Source organism: Amia ocellicauda, chromosome 10, assembly GCF_036373705.1.
Source record: "Amia ocellicauda isolate fAmiCal2 chromosome 10, fAmiCal2.hap1, whole genome shotgun sequence".
NCBI classification, from domain to species: domain Eukaryota; kingdom Metazoa; phylum Chordata; class Actinopteri; order Amiiformes; family Amiidae; genus Amia; species Amia ocellicauda.
In genome coordinates this window covers 2,585,480-2,607,626 of record NC_089859.1, presented here as the reverse complement: position 1 = coordinate 2,607,626, position 22,147 = coordinate 2,585,480, and the positions used below count along the sequence as shown (strand labels likewise).

Below are 22,147 nucleotides of genomic sequence, written 5' to 3'. Positions count from 1 at the left end.
TCTCTTTCCCAGCAGACGGAGTGAAGGCTTTGGTGCAGCAAGCTACTGCATATTTCATGTTTTAATAAGACATGGCAATATGGCCTCTGACGGATGGAGCACAAATTCCCATCCGCAACTTCACACAGAGACCAGCAGAACGAGCTTTTCCTGTGCTGTCAAATCTAACAGCTGAGACTTGGCATTCACCCTCAGCCTGAGATCTCTATTGTTCCAGACATTACAGAACGGGTCTGACCAGTTTGCTGCCGCGGTGAGCGTCCTCTCGGGGGTGTAAACATTTCACACGATGAGTTGTGTATTGTCTCGCTTTCAGGAACTTGTGAAGTTGTGAATTGTTTTACACCCTGATTAGCACGATAGGTGTTTAGCCTCGCCTATTCAGCCTCTCCTGTTCAGCTTCCACTCTCGCTCTGCTCTCTACCCTCCTCTCTTTTCCACAGTTGGTGTCGCACCCACACTGTGTCTCGTATCTCTCGTCCATAATGTCCCGGGTGGCTCTCGATATCAGAAAAATAGTTCAGCGCAGGTATCAGTCCAGCAGCCTCAGATCAGGTTCTCCCGGCCTGACCGGTGTCTCTCAGGTGGTTTTCCACGGACGCAGTGTGAGAGAGCCAGCAGGGGGATCCATTCTCTCCTTCCCTCCTGCTGTTCACGACCACTCCCTGCAGTGTGTCACCAGGCTAATGGCATAAAACCCTTGTGTGCAATAAATGATCTTTTGCAATGTGTCACACAGTTGATAGAAATATGTGAATTATTCATTATATGTTACCAACTGTGTATGTGTATTTGGCAATGTAAATGCCAGCAGTTTAATATATTCATGCTTGATCGTAGAGGAGTAAAGCAAGAAGTCAATTAAAGTATCAGCTAGTCTTTATTTACACACAACGGAAATATAATAACAGAAGTAATCAAAAAAAAGAATCTGTTGTAACCCATAACTGTAATTCATTACTAAAAAACAATGTTTTCTGTAATTGGTTACTAATTGTCAGTTAGCAGTGCAGTAGAATACTAGTGTGAGAGTGAGTGAGTGAGTTGCAAAGATAGCATTACGTTTATTTTTTCATCCATTTCATCCAAGCACCAGACGTTTTCAAATACAGGGCCCTCAGATCAGATCATTGTTCATGTCCTAGTGTGTTTGGTTCAGAAAAAACAAGATTTTGTTTAGACTAGTTTGCAATCTGTGTTTCGGCTGCAGGTTTTTCTGATCGCACTGTGATGTGTTTTGTTCGGACTAGATTTATGATTGATTCTGGGAAAGTGACACGGGTCCATGAGTGAGGACTCGCAGTGCATTGTGGGAGTTATGGACCTGCATTTCCTTTTACAATACAGTGAGAAAATGTTTGAGTGCATGCATATTGACTGTCAAGCTTACTTTTACTAGAGACCACAGCTGTTGTTTTTTGTTGTATTTTTACACTTTTAACCTAGAAATCATCTTGTTTAGAAACAAACTTGTTTCTGTAGCCTAATCCCCTCAATCCCTAAGTGTCTGAAGTGTTAAATATGTTTGAATTTAAATGGTTACTAGTTTTCCAATGACTTAATTTATAACTCCAAACATGTATTTCCATATATAGTGTCTAAGTGTTTTTCTATTGTGTTCCCAGAGAAGAAAATGACAAAGAAAGCAGCAACAGACACTTTTTGCGTGATCTGGGCCTCAGTACACTGATATGAAGGGACAGGAAGGAGTGCAGTTAATTGAATAGTGAAGTCTCTTAAAATTTGAGTTAAGACTTTTCAACACTGGGCCTATCTCACTTTATTATCTTTCATTTGTATCCAAATGCTTTATGTTTCATGCCGTGTTATAATAGAAGATGGCAATGGATGACAGATTAAACCAAACCCAATCGAGGCTCGCTGCAGATAGTAACCTAATCTAGATGCTCGTTGTGTCCAGATGAAATGCAGTCACAGAGTGAATGCTTTATTAGCTTCGTCTGGAGGTACTTTATCAGCTAATAACTGGACAGGCTCTGAAAATACAATCTGACTTTGCTTTATCCGACCGGCAAACGATTCACACTGTCTTCAGTATGTTCGCTGTCATGAGTTCTGTAACTGACGCTGTGACTCTTGCAGTTCTGTGTGACGCTGCCCTGGACAAGACATCTGCTCAATAGCTTCAAATAACACTAATTTGTACATTATTATGTACAGATCCTGTAACAGGGGAATTGGTAACACAATGAATAGACCAAAGTCTCTCTTGCATCATGTTTCGCTTCAGATGGAAACATCTCTGGAAAATAAAAAAGTTGGATGGCTATAAAATAAGGGATCGTGACCTTTTGTTTCGGTGGCTAACTGGGACGTCTCTGTGGACCCACCGCAAATTCACCAGCGATGAGGACGCCCTGCAAGATTTATTATTTAAAGCTGTTGAAGCCGTGGAAATCGTATCTGTTACCATGGGCTGTTCCTAGCCTGCGCAGAGATCAGGAGCCAAGTGTGAACATGCCGAGAGCTGTTGTAGGAGTTGGTGACCATCTCTGTGAGTTGGAAAAGACGTGACTGCAGACACGAGGACATGGACGCAGTTTCTCTGGAGATAGTCGCTGTGTCAGCACAATAACACGCTTCTCACAGCCCAACTGGAGTCGAGTTGCTTGGCTTAGCTATAACGAAAGACCATCTAGTCAGAGGTCCAATAATCGAAAGTACCACTAGGGATTTCAATTTGATTTGAGGAGAATTAAGAGAAATCTTAGACCTGCAGGCTCAGAGTAAATGTCCTGAGCAAGTGGGATATAAAGTTTTCATATTTGACATTCAAAGGCTTTCTCTCTGTTTTCTGGATATGAATTGGAAACATTTCAAAGTGTGAGTTGAACAAGAGAGAAGTGATACTGTATTATTGTTATATATTATTCATTGACATCAGTGTCTCTATTCCAGGAGGGTCTAGATGTTTAAAAATAATTTGAATGCATCTGTGGGATTGTAGGATGGTGTAGGATTAAAAATGAAGTTTGTGATATATGATATGAAGTAGTGTATTGAAACGGTTATAATATCGGTGGTCAATAATTATTAGTTTCTTAACGTGAATTACACAACATTTTCCAGCACCATAAATATGTTGTTGAGTTTGTGCCTTTTTTCCTAAACGGGCTTTAAAATGAACTTTGTAAGACTACTTATTTGATATGCGATACGTGGGATCTTAATTTGTTTGCAATTTCCACAAATCTATTTTTCCAGCTTTCAGGGGATTATGCTGCTACTTATAGAGCACAGTAATAAAAAAGACAGGAAATGTGCAGAGAGAGAGAGAGAGAGAGGGAGAGAAAGAGGAATGCTTTTCAAATATAGGATATCCTGTTTCAATTTCGGGATTTCTATTTCTTCTTCAGAGAATTCCAAACCGTTTTCCGCTTGGTAAGTTCTCGCAATCTTGGTGCGCTTTGAACCCCAGGACTTCTCTTTCATCCATGAAACGCTCCAATAGACAAACAAACATGGGAAAATATGTTTTATCTGCTGCTATTTGTTGCGTCCTGGGAGCATCAACTGCTGCCCTGATATCAGCTCCCACTTCCCCATCACGTCCTGCGCTTTTGGCCCCTCTGGAGAAGTGGCTCAGGGCCCGTCTCTCCTGTGGCCAGGGACCCGTTAAAAAAGCACAAAACCTGCGCTTCTGCCATTGTTACTTGAGATTAGGAGCCCACAGGTGGCGAGGCTGTCTTTTCTGGAGTTTTTTGGCATTCGGCCGAATGTGTTTTTGTGGCTTTGGAAGAATTAATCTGCTAAGTGAAGGGGAAAATTATATTAAGTAAATCGTTTTTGTGAACAAGGGCTGCTCTGTAGAATTGGACAGTTAGTAGATATGATTAGATATTAATCATTGATCTCTTAATCGTGTGTGTGTGTCAGAAAACACCTACAACAACTTTATTTGTATGATTACAGGTTTACAGATCCGTGGGTTTCTGCGGTTTTGCTTTGCAGATGGGAGCAACCCTTTACTTGAGTCTCTTTAACCAAGTACCTTTATAGAAGGTTCTAAGATGCAGAGTTCACATTTGGTCCTGGCAGCAAACTTGATCTGATACAATTGCTTAACAAAGCCTAGGTGCACACAGCCTGGATACGGGCCTGTTAAACTTTAACTGAAGTATCTTCATAAATAAACAAAAAAACACTCTGCTTTTCCAATTGCTTCCTGCCTGTTAGTGGCATAGTGTTCCTGCTCAGCGAAAGCAGCGGAATGACTAAGAAGTTGCAGAAAGTATGAGAACTTCTCCAGGGCTTTATCGGGACAGGTACCACACACAGATTTACAGTATTACAGGTCTGCTGTTTTAACACTGGTGATATTCCAAAGCCCCCCATGTTTTAAAGGCTCTTGATATTCACAGTCATTCAGAAACACAGACCCTCCACGTAAGGTTTAACTCAAATATCTAGGCCTGGGGACAGAGCAGCAGTGAACTGAATTTTGTCACATCTGGCTCCTTATTTGTGCTTTCGCTGTTTCTGGAAGTTGTGCAAACTCTCCACCCCAGCCTGCTTTGTTGGGAGTGTTGCCACTTGTTTGTTTCAGAAGCTGGATGTCAAAACGGCAAAATAAAGTGCGTCACGCGTATAGTGGCCCGACCAGATCCCTTTATTAGGGTAGACGAAGCCCATGCACAGTCAGGTCTTGCTTTGTGAATGGCAGTGATTTGAGCTCATTTCAGGATAGGAGCGGGCATTGGCTGACGTGTACAGGTGAGGCATTCGGTCTCTCCGGTGGAAGAATGCCACAGAGCCAAAAAAGCAAGGCTGGGTCCTACTGTGCTTTTTGTAGGCATAGTAACCTGGTGTAAATTAAATAATTACACACATTTAGATTTGAGTTTCTGTTTCCCCAGCGTTGTAAACGGGGATGTAGATATCCGAGGGCAGATTCACGTGTCAGAGAAAAAGAGAAAAGAAGTAGGTCGCAGGCGGAGAAGGGGATTTGCGCGTTTCTCACCGATTCTGTGGCCAAGCCTCCCCCTTTGGCTTCGGCGGCTGTGGGCCTGGTCCAAATGGCGGCCGTGCCAGAGCTAATCAACAGCAGATCGTCAGCACAGAACTGCTGGAGCTCAGTCAACCGAGGAGTGAAACCGCATCCAACGTCTTTGGCAGATGGGACCCACGTCGAGGCGGGGGCTACTCGTAGGGGCTTCTGTGACTGATGGAAGGAAAGAGAATGATCTTCAGCAACTACTGTGAAACCATGATCTCAGAATAAAACATTGAGATCATCTTCCCGTTATCACTATTTTTATTATTCCCTAGTCAATGCTGGCGGTCTGGGCCAGAGTCTCGTCTTCTGAGAATCCGTAAAAGTGCGTCTCCAGTTCACGTCTATCTGCTGGTGTGTGAAATGACCTGCTGATGAGAAAATCAGGCTCACTTCTAGTGTCTATTTGTTAGAGACTGCAGTTTAAATTCTGAGTTTTGCTCTTCCCCCTCGGGACGGCCTTATCTGACATCTGTGGGTGCCTGAAATAAGCGAGCCGGAAAGACAATAACAGGCTGTGGTTTCTGTGCTGACAATCCACTAGTAATTCTGGGCCGTTTCCTATCAGCGCTTTTGGGAAGAATAGGAAGAGGGGAGGGAAATAAAAGAGAAAACTGATGTGCTCGGTGACTAAGTGCGGAGGAATTTGCTCTCCTTCTCGCTGGCATTGGTTCTGCAGTGTAGCCCACCCCGAGTGGCCGCCTCTTGTTTATCCACGTGGATCTGTTGGCCCCGACTCTCTTCGATTCCCTGTCAGTTGCCAGCGAGAGGCAGTTTCTGTTCCAGTCCTCATTATGATGGGAGAAAAGGGAACGCGGACGCTGTGACTTGTCTGTGAAGATGGTTAATATAAGAAATATTCCCTCAATGCTTTATTCCCCTTTCGTTTCTGTGTCCATTGGACTTTGTCTGGCATTTGGTTTTGATGTTTGAAGGGACTGTGTGTCTCCACTGTAAAGCGCTGAACCAGCATTATCACAAGGGAAAGACGAGAAGTTGGTCATTAGTCATTTTCAAAGGATGATTATGTAACAGAATTACTACATTTCATGACCCCATTGTTTTTCCACCAACATTCTTGTTGCAGTTTATTTGAAAAGCTTTGGGTTTCATTATCCTAATTGTTTGGTAAAAACGATAGGATCAATCAATAACGATGTTGCCCTCTTTCGTCAATTGGTAACGTTTTTTTTTTGTCTTTCTTTTGTGGTCTTCATTTATTTATTTGTTTTGTACCCACACTCTCCTTTGACAGCTATATGTATCTGCTGAATATAATGACATATAAATAGATGTATAGTTACAAAATAGATGTGTAGATACAGAGATTTGATCTCTACAAAAAGAGACTTGCCATGTCTATCTATGGATGCATTTATTTCTTATAAAAATGTGTTCTGTCAAGTAACATTGGGGTTAATTTGACATATATTACCATCAGTCTCTGAAAATCAGTTTAAGAATATAAGAACATAAGATAGTGTCCAATCGAGAGGAGCCAATTCGCCCCATCGTGCTCGTTTGGTGTCCATTAATAACCGAGTGATCAAGGATCCTATCCAGTCTGTTTTTGAATGTTCCCAAATTGTCTGTTCAGCCACATCGCTGGGGAGTTTGTTCAGATTGGGACGCCTCTCTGTGTGAAGAAGTGTCTCCTGTTGTCTGTCTTGAATGCCTTGAAGCCCAATTTCCATTTGTGTCCCCGGGTGCGTGTGTCCCTGCTGATCTGGAAAAGCTCCTCTGGTTGATGTGGTCGATGCCTTTCATGATTTTGAAGACTTGGATGAAGTCCCCACGTAGTCTCCTCTGTTCCAGGGTGAAAAGGTTCAGTTCCTCAGTCTCTCAGAAGGACAGTCCCTTCAGACCTGGAATAAGTCTGGTTGCTCTCCTCTGAACTGCCTCTAGAGCAGCGATATCTTTCTTGAAGTGTGGAGCCCAGAACTGTCCACAGTATCCAGATAAGCTCTAACTAGTGCATTGTACAGTGTGAACATCACTGCCCTTCTACACTTTTGACAATATACCCTAGCATTGTGTTTGCCTTTTTTATTGCTTCCCCACATTGTTTGGATGGAGAAAGTGAGGAGTCCCCATAGACTCCTAGGTCTTTCTCATGCGTTACTTCATCTAGTTCTGTTCCTCCCATAGTGTAATTATAGTGGACATTTTTATTACCTGCATGTATTACCTTACACTCTGCCAGGTGTCGGCCCACAACTGAATATTATCTAAGTCCCTTTGAATAGCCTGTGCTGCCGAGATTGTGTCTGCTGAGCCACCTATTTTAGTATCATCTGCAAATTTGACAAGTTTGCTAACTATCCCAGAGTCCAGATCATTAATATAGATTAGAAACAGCACAGGCCCTAGTACTGATCCTTGTGGAACTCCACTAACAACCTCACTCCAGTTAGAAACGACTCCTCTAATCGACACCCTCTGTTTCCTATACATCAACCAGTTCATAATCCATCTACTTACATTACCCTGAATGCCTACAGCTTCCAATTTGAGGATCAGTCTTTGGTGTGGAACCTTATCAGAAGCTTTCTGAGAATCTAAGTATATCATATGCTTTCACATGATCTACAGCTGCAGTTGCATTCTAATAAATTAGTAAGAATCTCCAAGAATATGGTTTTCATTAAGATACTCCTCTGTTTTCTGTCTAATCATTTTTACAGGTGATGCCGCCTCATACCTTCAAGGTTTGCTTTTCTAAAATTGTAGACCATTGTATTATACTTGGTCCTTGTTTTTTGAAAGAATGCCTCAAAGCTGACCATATTGTGATCACAGTTTGCCATTGGCCACTAGTGTCCCTCTGACTCTATCTTGGTCATTTGAAAAGATCAAGTCAATGCATGCTCTCTCCCTGGTTGGTTCCCTGACAAATTGAGTTAGAAAGCAGTCATTTACCATCTCAACCATTTCTATTTCAGCTTCTGTAGTCCCAACCGGGCTTTCCCAGTCTATGTTTGGGAAATTGAAATCCCCCATTATAACAGCCACATCCTTGCTACATGCAGTCCTGATTACACTGTACAATGCAACATCTTGCTGAATATCTGAGTTGGGTGGTCTGTAACACATTCCTACCACTAATCCTCCAGATCTTTTATTCAAAAGTTTAACCCACAAAGATTCTGTTCCTTTACTGGGATCTAATTTGAGTTCTTCTGCCACAATGTTGTTTCTGACATATAATGCTACCCCACCCCCTCTTCGATTTTGCCTGTCTCTCCTAAACTGTGTGTATCCTTTCAACTTGTATTCATCCCCATCATGTTTCTGTCACTCCTACAACATCATAGTCACCCGCCAGCACTGTGGCTTCTAGGTCTAACATCTTGTTCCTTATCCTCCTGGCATTGAGGTACAAACATTTCAGGACTTTCCTACTAGCAGATATACAACCAAAACAACTGAAAACCCAATTCATAGCCTTTCCTGCCGAATTAAATACAGAATGGTGGTATTGTTTACAAGTTGCTTTAATGCACCAATGTGCCTATAAAACTTACCAGTAGTGAGATTAAATAATGATGCCAATAATAATATTTATTTGCTAACATCAGGAAAGAGAAAAATAACACTCTGGTGATTCTGTGATGCAGTGTTGCCTGTCTGCTGGAATAGGGATTAATAGGGGGTTTGTGCAATAAAAACTGGAAAACGGGAAAACTGTTTTAAACATTGAAGTTTGTGTTGAGCATGTTGTAGAAATGTATTCCTGACTATCTAGGAATAGCATATGAAAATAACATCTCTTATGTTCAAGCATTTTGCAAAAGAATGAACACCTACAAGACATACAAGCAGTCACTGTGTCTGTATTGTTAGTGTGATTAATTGAATTGAGGAATAAGCAAATAATTATGATGGCTGTCCACAATGTGTTTAGTGCTAATCTAATCACAAAATACATTTCAGTGCGATTTCAGTGCAATTAAAAGATGCTTAAAAGAAAGTGTGAACTAAAGGTATGAGTCGTTCACTAGAAGCTTCTTTCAATGTTGAAATGAATAAAAAGGGAAATTGTTGCAAAAGCTACTTAGTTTCAGTCAGAGTTCACTTCGCTCCGATTAGAAAGTCTTACTTCTGTGTTAGTTGGATATATAGAGCTATAATGTAATCTATTACATCTATATTATATTTAAGATGGACAAACTGCAATATAATATATATGGATAACTACAAAGAAAAACATTTTTCTTGCCCGATGAATCAGTACCCTTTTGCTTCGATACGATTTACTTTCGCACAACAGAAGTGAGCCGTTCGATATTAAAACGGGCGGGTTGGGCGCAGCAAACCTCAGAGCTTCTGTGTCTTTATGTGTTGAAGTCTGAGTCATTTTACAGAACTGCACCTGCGTGACAGAGACTGAAACAAGGACAAATTAAAGAAGGAAAACCCTGGTGGTTCGGCCGGTCCTCAGTAAGAGGATTAACCTGTTTATGTGGGTCTGCGTCACCTTTCGGGACTGTTCATTGTCTGCAGGACTCTATGGTACTGATTCAGGTTGAAAGCATTGGCTGGCCTTTGGGGCTATTGGGCGCTGTTGTCAGCCCTAATTGCTCTGCAGTGTAACGCTGACTCATGGTAATCGAGACATTATCGACTTAAAATTATCAATCAGATGTGCTTTTCTTTTGGGAGAGGAGCAAATTGCACATTGTGTCCCGACTGTACAGGGCTTTCACTAGAGATCAAATTAATTTAATCATGGTGACAAATATGATTGTATTTGCTTTGATGTGTGTTTTGGCCTGATTTCAAAGCATGATTCAAACGGATTTGCCTGTGGCTTCCAACAGGATGAGCAATTAGCAATCCAAATGTTTTCAGCACTTCGCAAATTCAAAACGAGTCTTTTCATTTTCCCTTCCTCGAATGGCCCTGTCCCGTGTGTGTGATGGTCTGTGTTGCTTTACAGTCAAATGAAAGGCTTTCCTCAACCTTGTTCCAGTTTATAGCTGTCTTTTGACAGACAATTTTATATTTAAAGACACACAATGTATTGTACAAAAGCTCTGCCCATTTTGAAAACACTTGACTGCATTTCCAGCTGCCGCGATCCACAAAGGCACTGAAATGACCCTGAATCCCTGTGTTTGCATTGCAGGAGAGGAAGAAGAAGTTTGAGAAGGAAAGTGAGAAATACTACTCACAACTGGAGAAACATTTAAACTTGTCATCGAAGAAAAAGGAGTCCCAACTTCAAGATGTTAGTATATATTTCCTCACATATTTCTCAAGTTTACAGCAAGTTTTGCATCCATGTGGACAGGTTTGGTTTTGGTAATTGTCTGGGAAACGTGTGGCCATAGTTTATTACTTTGCAATACTGCATGAAGAATATTATCTGTGATCTCCTCTGTGATGCCGGAGTAGTCGGACGAGGGCCAAATCAAAACATCAACCGACATACGTGTTGACATTTACAACACTGATCCTTGACAGCTTATTCACTGAAAGAAAATTAGTTTTTTTACTTCATACAATTTATAATATGGTGGTACACACACTCGAAAACATACGGTACCATAGATATCGGTGTACAGAGTGGATCCCTGTATTTAGTCATATGAATATATCTGTTTTTCCTGAGGATTTGACATCAATTTTAAGCATAAAATGGATGAGTTTGTTCAGACATCTCACTCGGGAAAACCCTGTTTATTTCAGAGCGAGAGCAAGCGATTGGACCTGAAATTCACAAGTAGTTATTATCATGTCATTACTATTTGTACCAGATGTGAATATTGTTTGATTTCATCCACAGGCAGATGGACAGCTTGACAAGGAGAGGCTCAACTTCTACGAGTCGTCGGTGGAGTATGTGTATCAGATTCAGCAGGTGCAGGACAGGAAGAAGTTCGACGTTGTGGAGCCGGTACGGGCCTTTCTCCTCTTATCCTGTTTACTCCTCCGCTTCCTCTGTGAGCGTTTCCACTGGCTCCGACCCGTGTTCTTGTGTGATGTCGGCCGCGTCTCGTCAGTTCACACAACAGGGTCAACCTGGGTTCACAAACTGACCGTGCTTCAGTTCTACAGCACGATATATTGCACTGGACAGTTTCTGAGACACTGCCTCTGTCCTGAGAACGGTCCTACGTGTGGTACAGCTCACACATTTCAATGCATTGATTTTTATAATAAGAGAAACAAAACTCTTCTGTTGAAAGATGTGTTGTAGATGTGTTCCTGGTGAACATTTAAATGTGTTGAATAGTTATAACACAACTGCATGAAATGGAGGCATGATTAGACGATTATGAGTAGCCACTGACATTGGTCTGTCAGCACGTGTGAACTTAAAGTAGTACACTGAAATGTAAAGTAATGAAATGAGACACTGAGATGATGAACGCTCATTAAGTGCCTTTGAGAGGATCCTGTATCGACCTTTTGGTGGCGGAGGAATGATATACAGCTTACAAAGCCCATCTGAGAACAACGCAAAGCCATATGCTGTTCCTCTGTATTTTAAAATCATTATTGTTGTATTTATGTACTCTTTAACATGGTGCTGTGTGTGTTGTTTCTGCTGCAGGTGCTGGCCTTCCTTCACAGCTTATTTACCTTGAATAACCTCACGTTCGAAATGACTCAGGACTTCATGCCCTACAAACAAGAACTGCAGCTGAGCTTGCAAAACGTGAGTGTGGATTTGGGGCTTTCTGGCCTTGCGTTGTTGTCGATGAAGGCTGCAGAAATAACCCTGGTTGGGGAACCTTCTCCGCTGGGGAAGCAGACCCAGAGCATGTATAGCGTGCGCAGAGTTGGGTTCGCGTCTGGGTTGTGCTGTATTACTGCAGTGTGGAAGGATGACTCAGTCACGCCTCTCTAACGGCTGGCAGCTGAACATCGTCAACGTTTCTGTCTTCCAGACCAGGAACCACTTTGAGAGCACCAGGGAAGAGATGGAGGAGCTCATGAAGAGGATGAAGGACTCGCACCAGCTGTGCAAAATCTCCAACCAGTCGACCATCGAAGGGTATCTCTATTGCCAGGAGAAATGTGAGCAACTTTTTGGAAATTGTCTGTCGTTCACACAGATCTTCAACTAATCCAGTTTAATCTCTGAAACGAAAGCCTGGGCTAATCCCGGACAATGAAACTGTATCTACTAGAGAACTGCTGTGATGTACACGCGAGTCTGGCAGTCTACATGTGCTCGTCTTTTAACATAGTGATGTCACCAGCGTCACAGTCTGATTGCCGTGTGTCATTGAGGTCAGCACTTGACTTGTGTTGCTTGATGTGTTCCTCAGGGGCTCTGGGAGTTTCTTGGGTGAAGTACTACTGCAGATATCAAATAGACAGCAAGGTGTTGATCATGATCCCCGTGGAGCAGAAACCCGCCGCCAAGCAGGTACCGTCTCTGCCCGTAGGGAGGCCAGTGTCCATCATGGTTCAGTCCCTGGTGGCCGTTTGAGTCTCGGCATGCTTTAGACCTGGGGAAAGGGTTGATCTGGCTTAGCGAAGTGAATAATGGCCCAATAAAGAGCTCGGGCTGAATGAAAACCAGAACACATGTCCTCCGTTGACTGAATTCGAACATCAATGATTTACAGTCCTGTTTCGAGTTAATGTTATTATTTTAAATTTGCATGACAGTATAGACACTGAAGGATTAGTTCTGGACAGAATTATATCGCTGGCTTTTGTCCCTTCAGTAAAAACAGCCAGCGTTCTTTCTACTCTTATTGAAGACCATAACCATCCAGTCTCGATTACACTCGAGCACTGGTGAGAGAGCTTTCAGACCGATGCAGCCATTTCCCCAGTCTGTCCCCATGTGTCCAGCCAGGACTGAAGGAGAAACACCCAAATAAACCATATTAGGGTGTAAACAAAAGTGATGTAAACAGTGATTGGATTGCCGATGTTATCTGGACTGATTTGATCTTCACAATCTGTGTTTTTTCTATTGCAGGGCATCACAGAGTTAAAACTCAAATCCTGTATCCGGCGGAAGTCAGAATCTATAGACAAGAGGTTCTGTTTTGATATTGAATGCCAAGAAAGGTAACCACGTATTTCTAACCCACTTATTTTAGCATAAGAGTTTTCCCTTATAGATACAGACCAACATACATGACCAACAAGTATCATTTAGACAAACCTGTATCTCGCAGTTTCATAAAATGTTGTTGCAATAGAAATATATAATATATTTGTATACATACACACACATCTTAATGTAGGAAAGACACACTGAGGATGTGTCTGTGTCGTTTCTCTTCATCTCTATGGCCAAAACAAACTCTCTTATCAGTGCGGAGAGCAGGTGCATTACAAGGACTCCTGGAGCTGTGTTTGAAGTCTCCTAACCCAAACACTCGTCTGGCACTCGTTTGCATGTTTTACTGTTCGCAGATGCTACATTACCACAGACTGGAATAAAAAACATGAGTCACAGCAACTTCAGATCAATAACAGCACAAATAAGCATCCAAGTACTGTAGTGTCATTTCTTTACTTTATTGTTTCCTCTTTGTGAAGTAGGTTTGCTACAAATATGACCCCAGTTATAAACATACAAACTGTAATTTCTTTACAAGCACGCTTTTCAGTAAATATTCCTCAAACTCATCTTTAAATACTCGTCCAGCACACGACACACTAGCTAACGGTCTGTCGTGTGATGTTGACATTACGGTCAACTGAATGTGTTTTATTGTGTTTTATATCTGACCCAGTGTTTTTTTGGTGTGCTGTTACTCTGAGACGAGCTCAAAGTTGTTGTTATTATTGCCGTATATGTTATGTCTTGTAGACTGGGGACTGTGACCCTGCAGGCTCCGTCAGAGTCCAACAGGAAGATGTGGATGGAGGCCATGGACGGCAAGGAACCTGTAAGTCTGAACCACATCTTGTGCTGCAGTCGACTGCTGCCACCTTCTGGACCAATGGCGTTGTGCGACTCTTGGTTCTGCTCACTGACACAGCCTTTCAGGGAACTCACAGGGGAACGTGCCCGCCTAAATGATGGTTGTGTGTTGTTATTGTGTGTGAGTCAGACACAGACCACTCTTATAGATGGAATGAATCGTATAAGCACCTTTTTAAATATGTAAAACTGACCAAAATAATTATGTCAAAGTATAATAATTTAAATATATAATACATTTATACACTTGGGGCCAGATTAAATCAAAACTTTGACCCACCCGCTAATAGCAAACTACAAAGCTGTACATCATAGCGGTTACTTTTCTGATTAGAAGAAAGTGGCATCTAAATAAAAATGAAGCTGCAACTGAGTTCAGTTCCGTAGTTTTCTATTAGCGGGTGGGTCAAAGTTTTGATTTAATCCCAGCCTTAGTTTGTAATTATTTTAATTTACAATTCTCTTTTTTTTTTAGATATACCATTCCCCCATACACAAGCAAGAAGAAAGTAAGTACATGTGTGTATTAGTTTGTTTGTGTGTTTAATAATTACTCCAAAGATGCGTGTGTGATATTTTTTATAGAATTAATACAAATATAGTAATATAGTTTCATTTTGTCATCTTTAAACTGATATGCCTGTATTGATACCTCCCCGCTTGCCCTTTTCCAGTGGAGTTGAATGAAGTCGGGTTCAAGTTCGTCCGGAAGTGCATCAATTACGTTGAGACTAAAGGTGAGACTTGATCATGATGTTAGATGATCATGAGAATCACGCTAATAACTGATACAATCTTATCCAAAACTAAAAACTCTATACAGCTGAAATTCTGTCTATTGAATGTTTACTGTAACTCGCTAACTGCAAATTAAAAACAGCAACTGACAACAAAAGTGTTTAAGGCAGAAGACAGAAACCTCTGTCACACAGAGAGCTAAGATGAACCGCTGGTGTTGTCAGACCAATTAGGACTGTAATCTGCTCTGAGTCACTCCTTAGTCTTAATATCGATATAGGGGGGAAATAAATGAAAACAACAATCAAGGAAAGATATCTAAGAGGCTTTTCCACTTCAAAGGAGCTCAGATACAGGGAATGAGCTCAATCGTATAATGCCAAACAAAAAGCTTTAACCTTCCCACTGCACAGGACAGCATCCAACACCTGCTCCTGCACACTCACCATCGAGTCACAGGCTATGGGGTGCAGCTTTCCCTTTCAATCCTATCCATTCGTCAACCTTTATCGGATATATTCTGGAGCAATGGGAGAAAACATGAATGCCCAATCACAGGCTGTAGCTCGATGCATCTTCCCTCATCTTCCTGTGGAGGGCAGTGTTGCATTTTGCATTTCTGTGAAGGCCAGAGCTCGCTTAGATCTTTATAGTATCTCCCGAGATGTGCGTATGGTGTCCTGGAAGTGAATCAAAACATGCTCATAGCGTGTGCTCGTGTGACCTGTACCAACCTCTATATTGTTAGATTCTGTTACAGTTATAATTGTTATTAGTGTTACATGTAGGATTTTTCTGTCTGATCGTTTCAATCACCTTGGCTTGAGTGCATTCAATGTTCAGATCTGTGTTTTCTTAGTCACTGAGGTCTGTACATTTTCCCTGCCCTGAGCATGTGTCCTTCCTATAATAATAACGCCCCCGCCTTCCCTCTCTCTTACAGGACTCACACAAGAAGGTGTTTACCGAACTGTGGGCAGTAACATTCAAGTGCAAAAGCTTTTAAATGCCTTCTTTGGTAAGAGAATGAATCACCTTGAAAACAGCTGTGCGCTTGACACCGACTTCACCTTCAGACACAAAACCCGTTACCGAGGAAAGTCATATACTGTAACGTGAGGATACTTGTGTGCTCAGATATGTAGGCCAACGTTTTAACACCTAAATGTGTTCGTAAATTAAGAAAGAACTTTTTATGCAGGCTGTTGGCTCTGACACAGATTTCTGATATCCAGAAAGTCTTAAAAAAGAAACAACAACCTTAAACATGTTGGTAGCGGTTTCAGTGCTAAATAATACACGTTCAAGTGTATGACAAGCAAACAGTGGTCTATTATAGGAAAGTAAATATGGACTATCTGGAGCAATGCAATTTCCTGACTAGATGTTAGGTTTATACAAAAGCACAAGACCAAGTGGAGCTGGAAGCTGCGTATAATTATGGTTCCTTATGTATTTCTGTGGTGTATTTCTCTTGGTGAAGAAAAGCTGGCAATCATTTCCTGGCACCCTGGCAGACATATTTACATGACGAGCCCAAGACAATAATGAAACTTACTCATAATAGCAGGGACAGTTTGTGGAGTTTGCAGGATTAGTGAATTGGAAACATGCACTGGACTCTTTTATGCTTATTTTGCCAGTTTTCAATGAGAATAAACAATGATTTGCTGTGACCATATATATATAAACGAATTATCTCCACACAGTCTATTAGAAATGTGCCTTAGGGTTAAATAAAAAGATAATAAAGCACAAAATGCAGGACCGAGTTGCTGTTAAAGAGTTCGGCTCCTCTCGACTCCTCAGCTGTCTCTCTTGAACGCACAGAAGAGGCTCAGACTCCAGTCACTGACACGTCGCCAGGCAGAAAGGTGTCAGAATCATAATGCCTCCTGCAACATAATGGCAGCTCATCTGGAACTCGTCTCGGCTATTCTGCTGACAACAAAGACAAATAATGAAGGTGTCTGTCTCCAGGTTAATTGACTGCAAATTTGAATAGTAGTGGTTGTTGAGTGGTATTAGAAACACGTCTTTCGGGGATATTTCGAATCATACGGCTTGTTCTTTCCCATTTCTCTCTATTTACTCCAGATCCCAAATGTCCAGGTGATGTGGATTTCCTTAGCAGCGACTGGGACATAAAAACGATCACCAGTTCAATGAAATTCTACCTCAGGTATGTGGAAATGATGTTCAAAATGCACAGATTGAAGACCAGAGGAAGTCAGCAGTGTTATTGAAAAGGAATCTTATTATTGCTGGGACTGAATCTGCTCTCTCTGAGCTGATCTCTCCTCTTCCTCAAACCAAACACGGCTGTTTGACTGAGTCTAAAATAGGCTCAAAATCAAAAAGGATGTTTATAAAGTTAGTACAAAGGCCTGTTGTCACATATTCAGACTGAGCATTAAGCTCTAAGATAGACTGGGTCTCTTGTCAGTTTGGTATATTTAGTTGGAAAACTTTTATATGAATTATAACAGTATAAAATACAGTGGATTCTCTCTCAGATAGACAGCACTGTAAGCTTTCTAATGAAGCTTATTCCTGAGAAGGTCCAGGAGCTGACTGGTGCCACAGCCATAGGAGGTCGAAATTGGATAACGACTGAATGAATGTAGTCTTGGATGCCTTGACCAAGCGTGCTCAGTAGGACATGAGCTCGATGCACAGGCTGGGCAGGTGTGGACGGTGAATACAGACAACAAGAAAGCCTTTCTTTGTTTTGTAACGGTGGACTGTGATTCTGTACCCGAGCGGATTTGATTCGGGGGTGGGGACCAGCCTAACGGGTGTGTTTGTGATGACACATCAGAGCAGAGCAGAGCTCACACTGGTAAGACTGGCACAGGTCAAGAGAGGCTGCTGGGATGGGTATTGCAAGCCAATCCACTCTCGAACCGCGGTACGAACGCCTCAGGGCGGCGACTTAAAGGAAGCTGCTCTACAGTGGCAACAGACTTACCACACATACTGGTAGTTTCCAGAATAGCCATGTTGTCCAGTGTGGTCTGTGGTGCCAGTGTTTCTATCCTCTGTCGGGATAGAATAGCCAATGAAGCCAAGATAGCGAGAGCCAATAAGAACATCAGAAAGTGTCCAGTCGAGAGGAGGCCATTCGCCCCATCGTGTTCATTTGATGTCCATTAATAACTAAGTGATCCAAGGATCCTATCCAGTCTGTTTTTGAATGTTCCCAAATTGTCTCTTCAGCCACATCGCTGGGGAGTTTGTTCAGATTGTGACGCCTCTCTGTGTGAAGAAGTGTCTCCTGTTTTCTGTCTTGAATGCCTTGAAGCCCAATTTCCATTTGTGTGCCCGGGTGCGTGTGTCCCTGCTGATCTGGATAGGTCCTATCCAATAGGTCTTGTCTCCTTACAACGAATGTCCTGTAACTTTCTGGTCACTTTCGTCTCTCACAAAAAAGGCTTGACAGCTTAAAATGAAATGATACATACAGGTGGTTTAAAATGACGTTTGTTTTTTGGTTTGTTTTTTTGTGGCAACACTACCTGTTTTGTATCTTTATTACTGTTTTGTTTCGTGTTTGTTTTCTTTGAAGTTCTTTAATGTGATTTTCCTTCAAAATACATGGCATATACCTTATGCTGCCGAATTCATAAAAAAGGGCGACTATTCTTAGGCTGTAAATTGCATTAACGATATAATGAAAACTGTAATTCCTCAGCAAATGTTTCTCTGTGTTCTGGAGGAAGAGCGGAAGAGAAAAAGTGGTTGATATTAATATATTTCTTGTTTGCTTTTGCAGGAGTCTTTCTGAGCCATTGATGACCTACAAACTCAACAGAGAACTAATCTCCGCTGCCAGTAAGCTTCATAAGAACATAAAAACATGAGAGAGTGTTCAATCGAGAGGAGCCCATTCGCCCCATCGTGCTCGTTTGGTGTCCATTAATAACTAAGTGATCAAGGATCCTATCCTGTCTGTTTTTGAATGTTCCCAAATTGTCTCTTCAGCCACATCGCTGGGGAGTTTGTTCAGATTGTGACGCATCTCTGTGTGAAGAAGTGTCTCCTGTTTTCTGTCTTGAATGCCTTGAAGCCCAATTTCCATTTGTGTCCCGGGTGCGTGTGTCTCTGCTGATCTGGAAAAGCTCCTCTGGTTTGATGTGGTCGATGCACTTCATGATTTTGAAGACTTGGATCAAGTCCCCACGTAGTCTCCTCTGTTCCAGGGTGAAAAGGTTCAGGTCCTCAGTCTCTCAGTAGGACAGTCCCTTCAGACCTGGAATAAGTCTGGTTGCTCTCCTCTGAACTGCCTCTAGAGCAGCGATATCTTTCTTGAAGTGTGGAGCCCAGAACTGCACACAGTATCCAGATGAGCTCTAACTAGTGCATTGTACAGTCTGAACATCACTGCCCTTCTACACTTTTGACAATATACCCTAGCATTGTGATTGCCTTTTTTATTGCTTCCCCACATTGTTTGGTTCATATAAATAGTTTGAAAAAGTAATTTGTTTCACCTTGGTGCCACTTCATATTATGTAATGAATACAGAACATTTTATAATTCATAGATTTTGCTCTCTTGTTTATGACTACAGATTCTTTGCAGATTTGCAATTAAGTCAACTTGAGTCATTTGAATTCTGTTTCCATTAAAGCGTCTGTTCTGGCAAAATCCAAAATTACACTGCAGGTGAGAAAGCGTTCTCAGTTTATAGAATGTGATCCTCTGGGGTAGATTAATTGAGGCCTTTGAAGGCAAATTGCTGTTGGAGTTGTAGTTTGGGGTTATGTTTCACTCTGGGACCGTGCCAAGCAGAGCAGATGGTACATTAGGACTCAGAGGGGACTAAATTAGGGACAGCTGAAAATGTGTTTATTTTGTCTGTTCAGTTTAGTTTAGTTTTTTTAATTCATTGATGAACCCGAAACATTTTGTTTACATTTTAAACTTCCAAGAACTGGCTGCCAATGGTAATCAACTTTTTCCTGCTCAGTGCATTTTGAACGGGTTTAAATTACCGGCTCTAGTAGATATAGAACATGCAGGTGTGAACATTTCCATCCAGAAATGCATGTCGTGGGAATTACTGTCCATAACCAGCACATTAAGTCCGTTGTACTAGCACACTCCATCACAATGAGTTCAAAGGTTTTTATGCCGATTAGATTCACCCGCAGAAATTCATATTCAGTTTTCCACTGGACAGAAACATGAGGCACAGATTACTGCAATGATTTGGCCGTTGTATGGTTAATTTGAGACACAGAGCATTGAGGGGTTGCAGGATTAATGTATTGTGCAGATATTGCATGCTTGTTTAATACACAATCAAAGAAAAAAGGATGAGGAGAACCCTTGGTAATAACTACGTATTGCGTTTCAGCTCATATTTCATTTCCTCTGGCCCGAGTCCATCGGTGCTGTGGTGGTTCAGGTGTCGGTTCTGATCCGCTGTCAGCCCAGTGTCTCCGACTCTGACAGAGACATGAATAGACAGTCAGCCTCCCGACGCTCCGGGTGTTGTACTGATGTCTCTGAGATCAAGTTGTTCTTGTTTATATGTACTTTCCATATCATCTTTGCAAATTATTTTTCATACTTTCTGTGTTTTACATGTGTACCTTATGCAGCTTATGCAGTCTTGCACATTGTGAAAGTGATTATTCTTCAGAACCTTATTGGCTTAAAAGGCAACTTAGAGATACTCCATTTATCTTTATAAATGGTTTATGTTAAAGATTAACTTTTGTAACACCTTTTGCAAATTGTATGCATGCATTTGTCTATGTATGCTATGAGTTCATTCGCCAGTCTTCATATAAGACTGGCAAATCCTTTCTCATTGAATAACACCTGATCAGTTCAAAAGTGGCATTTCCCCGCTTTAAATTGTATCTACATTTCAACTTATTGTTAAAAAGAAAATTATTTTGTTTGGGGCAACCTTCTCATGTTTTTTTTGTTTTTTTCTGCATTTTACATTCTTCACCAGAAGGTGGTACTAGTTGTCAGAAGATTAATCTAATTGTGTTGTGTTCTAATTAGACAATGGGAAAGACATTCAGAAGGAGACTTTAAACTTGCTCTTAATGCGCCTGTTCTCAATTAATTAAAAGACAATTACAGTATTTGTTTGCGTTGGACCAAAGGTGCCCCGATTTGCTCACCAGTGCAAATCAGGGCACCATGTCTGCACTTGTTGCCTCTTTGAACCAGGATGTATGCTTTGTATTTTATATGAATCGTAACGCTGAAAATCGTGTTTCTCTGCCGTTAGAATCTGACAACTTGGACTACAGACTGGGTGCCATTCATTCACTGGTCTACAAACTCCCGGAGAAGAACCGCGAGATGCTGAACCTGCTGATCCGACACCTAGTCAAGTAAGAACTTCTCTTATGTAGGATTTACTTCATTAGGTGTTGTCCTGTGTGTGTGTGTGTGTGTGTGTGTGTGTGTTATTGAATAGAGATTCCCCCATTGTCACAGATTAACAATTAAAGGATTTTCTGAAGTTATCGAACTTCAAGCAGACACATTGTTGGAACTTTCACAAAGCTATAAAGATATTAGGAATACTTTATATGCCCTACACTGAACTCCGTAGTTATGTATTTAAGTAGTTTAACAATTAATTCACCCCATTCTCTTAAAGATTAGAATAAAAAATAAATCGAAATCTGAGAAGTCATTTGGGGTTAAGGTTGGGTTGGGGTTTAAAGATTAGAGTGAGGTTTGGGTTTGTGGCGAACTCAGGTGATGAACTTTACTACAGCGTGGATGAAATGCTGATGAATTTCTGCTTTCAGATATATATCAGTGTTACAACACATTGTGGGCATGTGTAACTGGGGCAAATCTCAGTCCAGATAATATCTGTGTATTTTGAAACTGAAAAAAAATAACAACAGCAAACAAACAACCAGAAATCCAAATTAATTTAGTTTTGAATAAATGTTCTTGATAACACTGCGGCCCATTGTGGCTCCTCTTTGCTGTCAGGCGGATGTGAGTGAAACAAGTCTGTCTCAGGAGACACAGTCCTGCCAAATAACAGTGTTTGGGTTTGGAGCTGCTTCCACGCTCTTCTGCCCAGACTTCCCTTCCAGCACCATACCTTGGCACGGGGAGTGTTGTTCTCCTCCAGGCAGTTCGATTTTGTGGTCGGAGGCATATGCTCTCTCCTCTTGAATACGAGCGCGGCCACGGTTCCCCCGAGCAGATCTTATCCGCCCCGGGCCCGGTGGTGACGCCCGCTCTGTGCCCGTGTGTCTCGCAGCGTCTGCAGCCACAGCGCGGACAACCTGATGACTCCCTCCAACATGGGCGTGATCTTCGGGCCGACGCTGATGAGGGCGGAGGAGGATACGGTGGCCGCGATGCTCAACATCAAGTTCCAGAACATCGTGGTGGAGATTCTCATCGAGGACTGTCAGAAGGTGAGGCGGAGGGGTGCGTTGGCAGGCTGTGATCGAAACTGTGCCGCAGTGGGACAGCTGTGAGGAAACCGGGCG

At 41.9% G+C, this 22,147-nt stretch overlaps 1 protein-coding gene across 2 annotated transcripts in view; it reads left to right on the top strand.

Moving 5' to 3' along the window:
* ophn1 (oligophrenin 1) overlaps positions 1-22,147 on the top strand; it is a 60,322-nt gene that overhangs the window by 18,056 nt on the left and 20,119 nt on the right. For both annotated transcript variants that reach the window (XM_066714724.1, XM_066714725.1), the window contains exons 5-18: positions 10,143-10,244; positions 10,803-10,913; positions 11,574-11,678; positions 11,911-12,040; positions 12,295-12,395; positions 12,960-13,051; positions 13,803-13,881; positions 14,392-14,425; positions 14,591-14,653; positions 15,598-15,672; positions 16,752-16,836; positions 18,430-18,488; positions 20,911-21,016; positions 21,913-22,072. In XM_066714724.1, the coding sequence (XP_066570821.1) occupies positions 10,143-10,244; positions 10,803-10,913; positions 11,574-11,678; positions 11,911-12,040; positions 12,295-12,395; positions 12,960-13,051; positions 13,803-13,881; positions 14,392-14,425; positions 14,591-14,653; positions 15,598-15,672; positions 16,752-16,836; positions 18,430-18,488; positions 20,911-21,016; positions 21,913-22,072 (1,302 nt within the window). The remainder of the gene's footprint in view (positions 1-10,142; positions 10,245-10,802; positions 10,914-11,573; positions 11,679-11,910; positions 12,041-12,294; positions 12,396-12,959; positions 13,052-13,802; positions 13,882-14,391; positions 14,426-14,590; positions 14,654-15,597; positions 15,673-16,751; positions 16,837-18,429; positions 18,489-20,910; positions 21,017-21,912; positions 22,073-22,147) is intronic.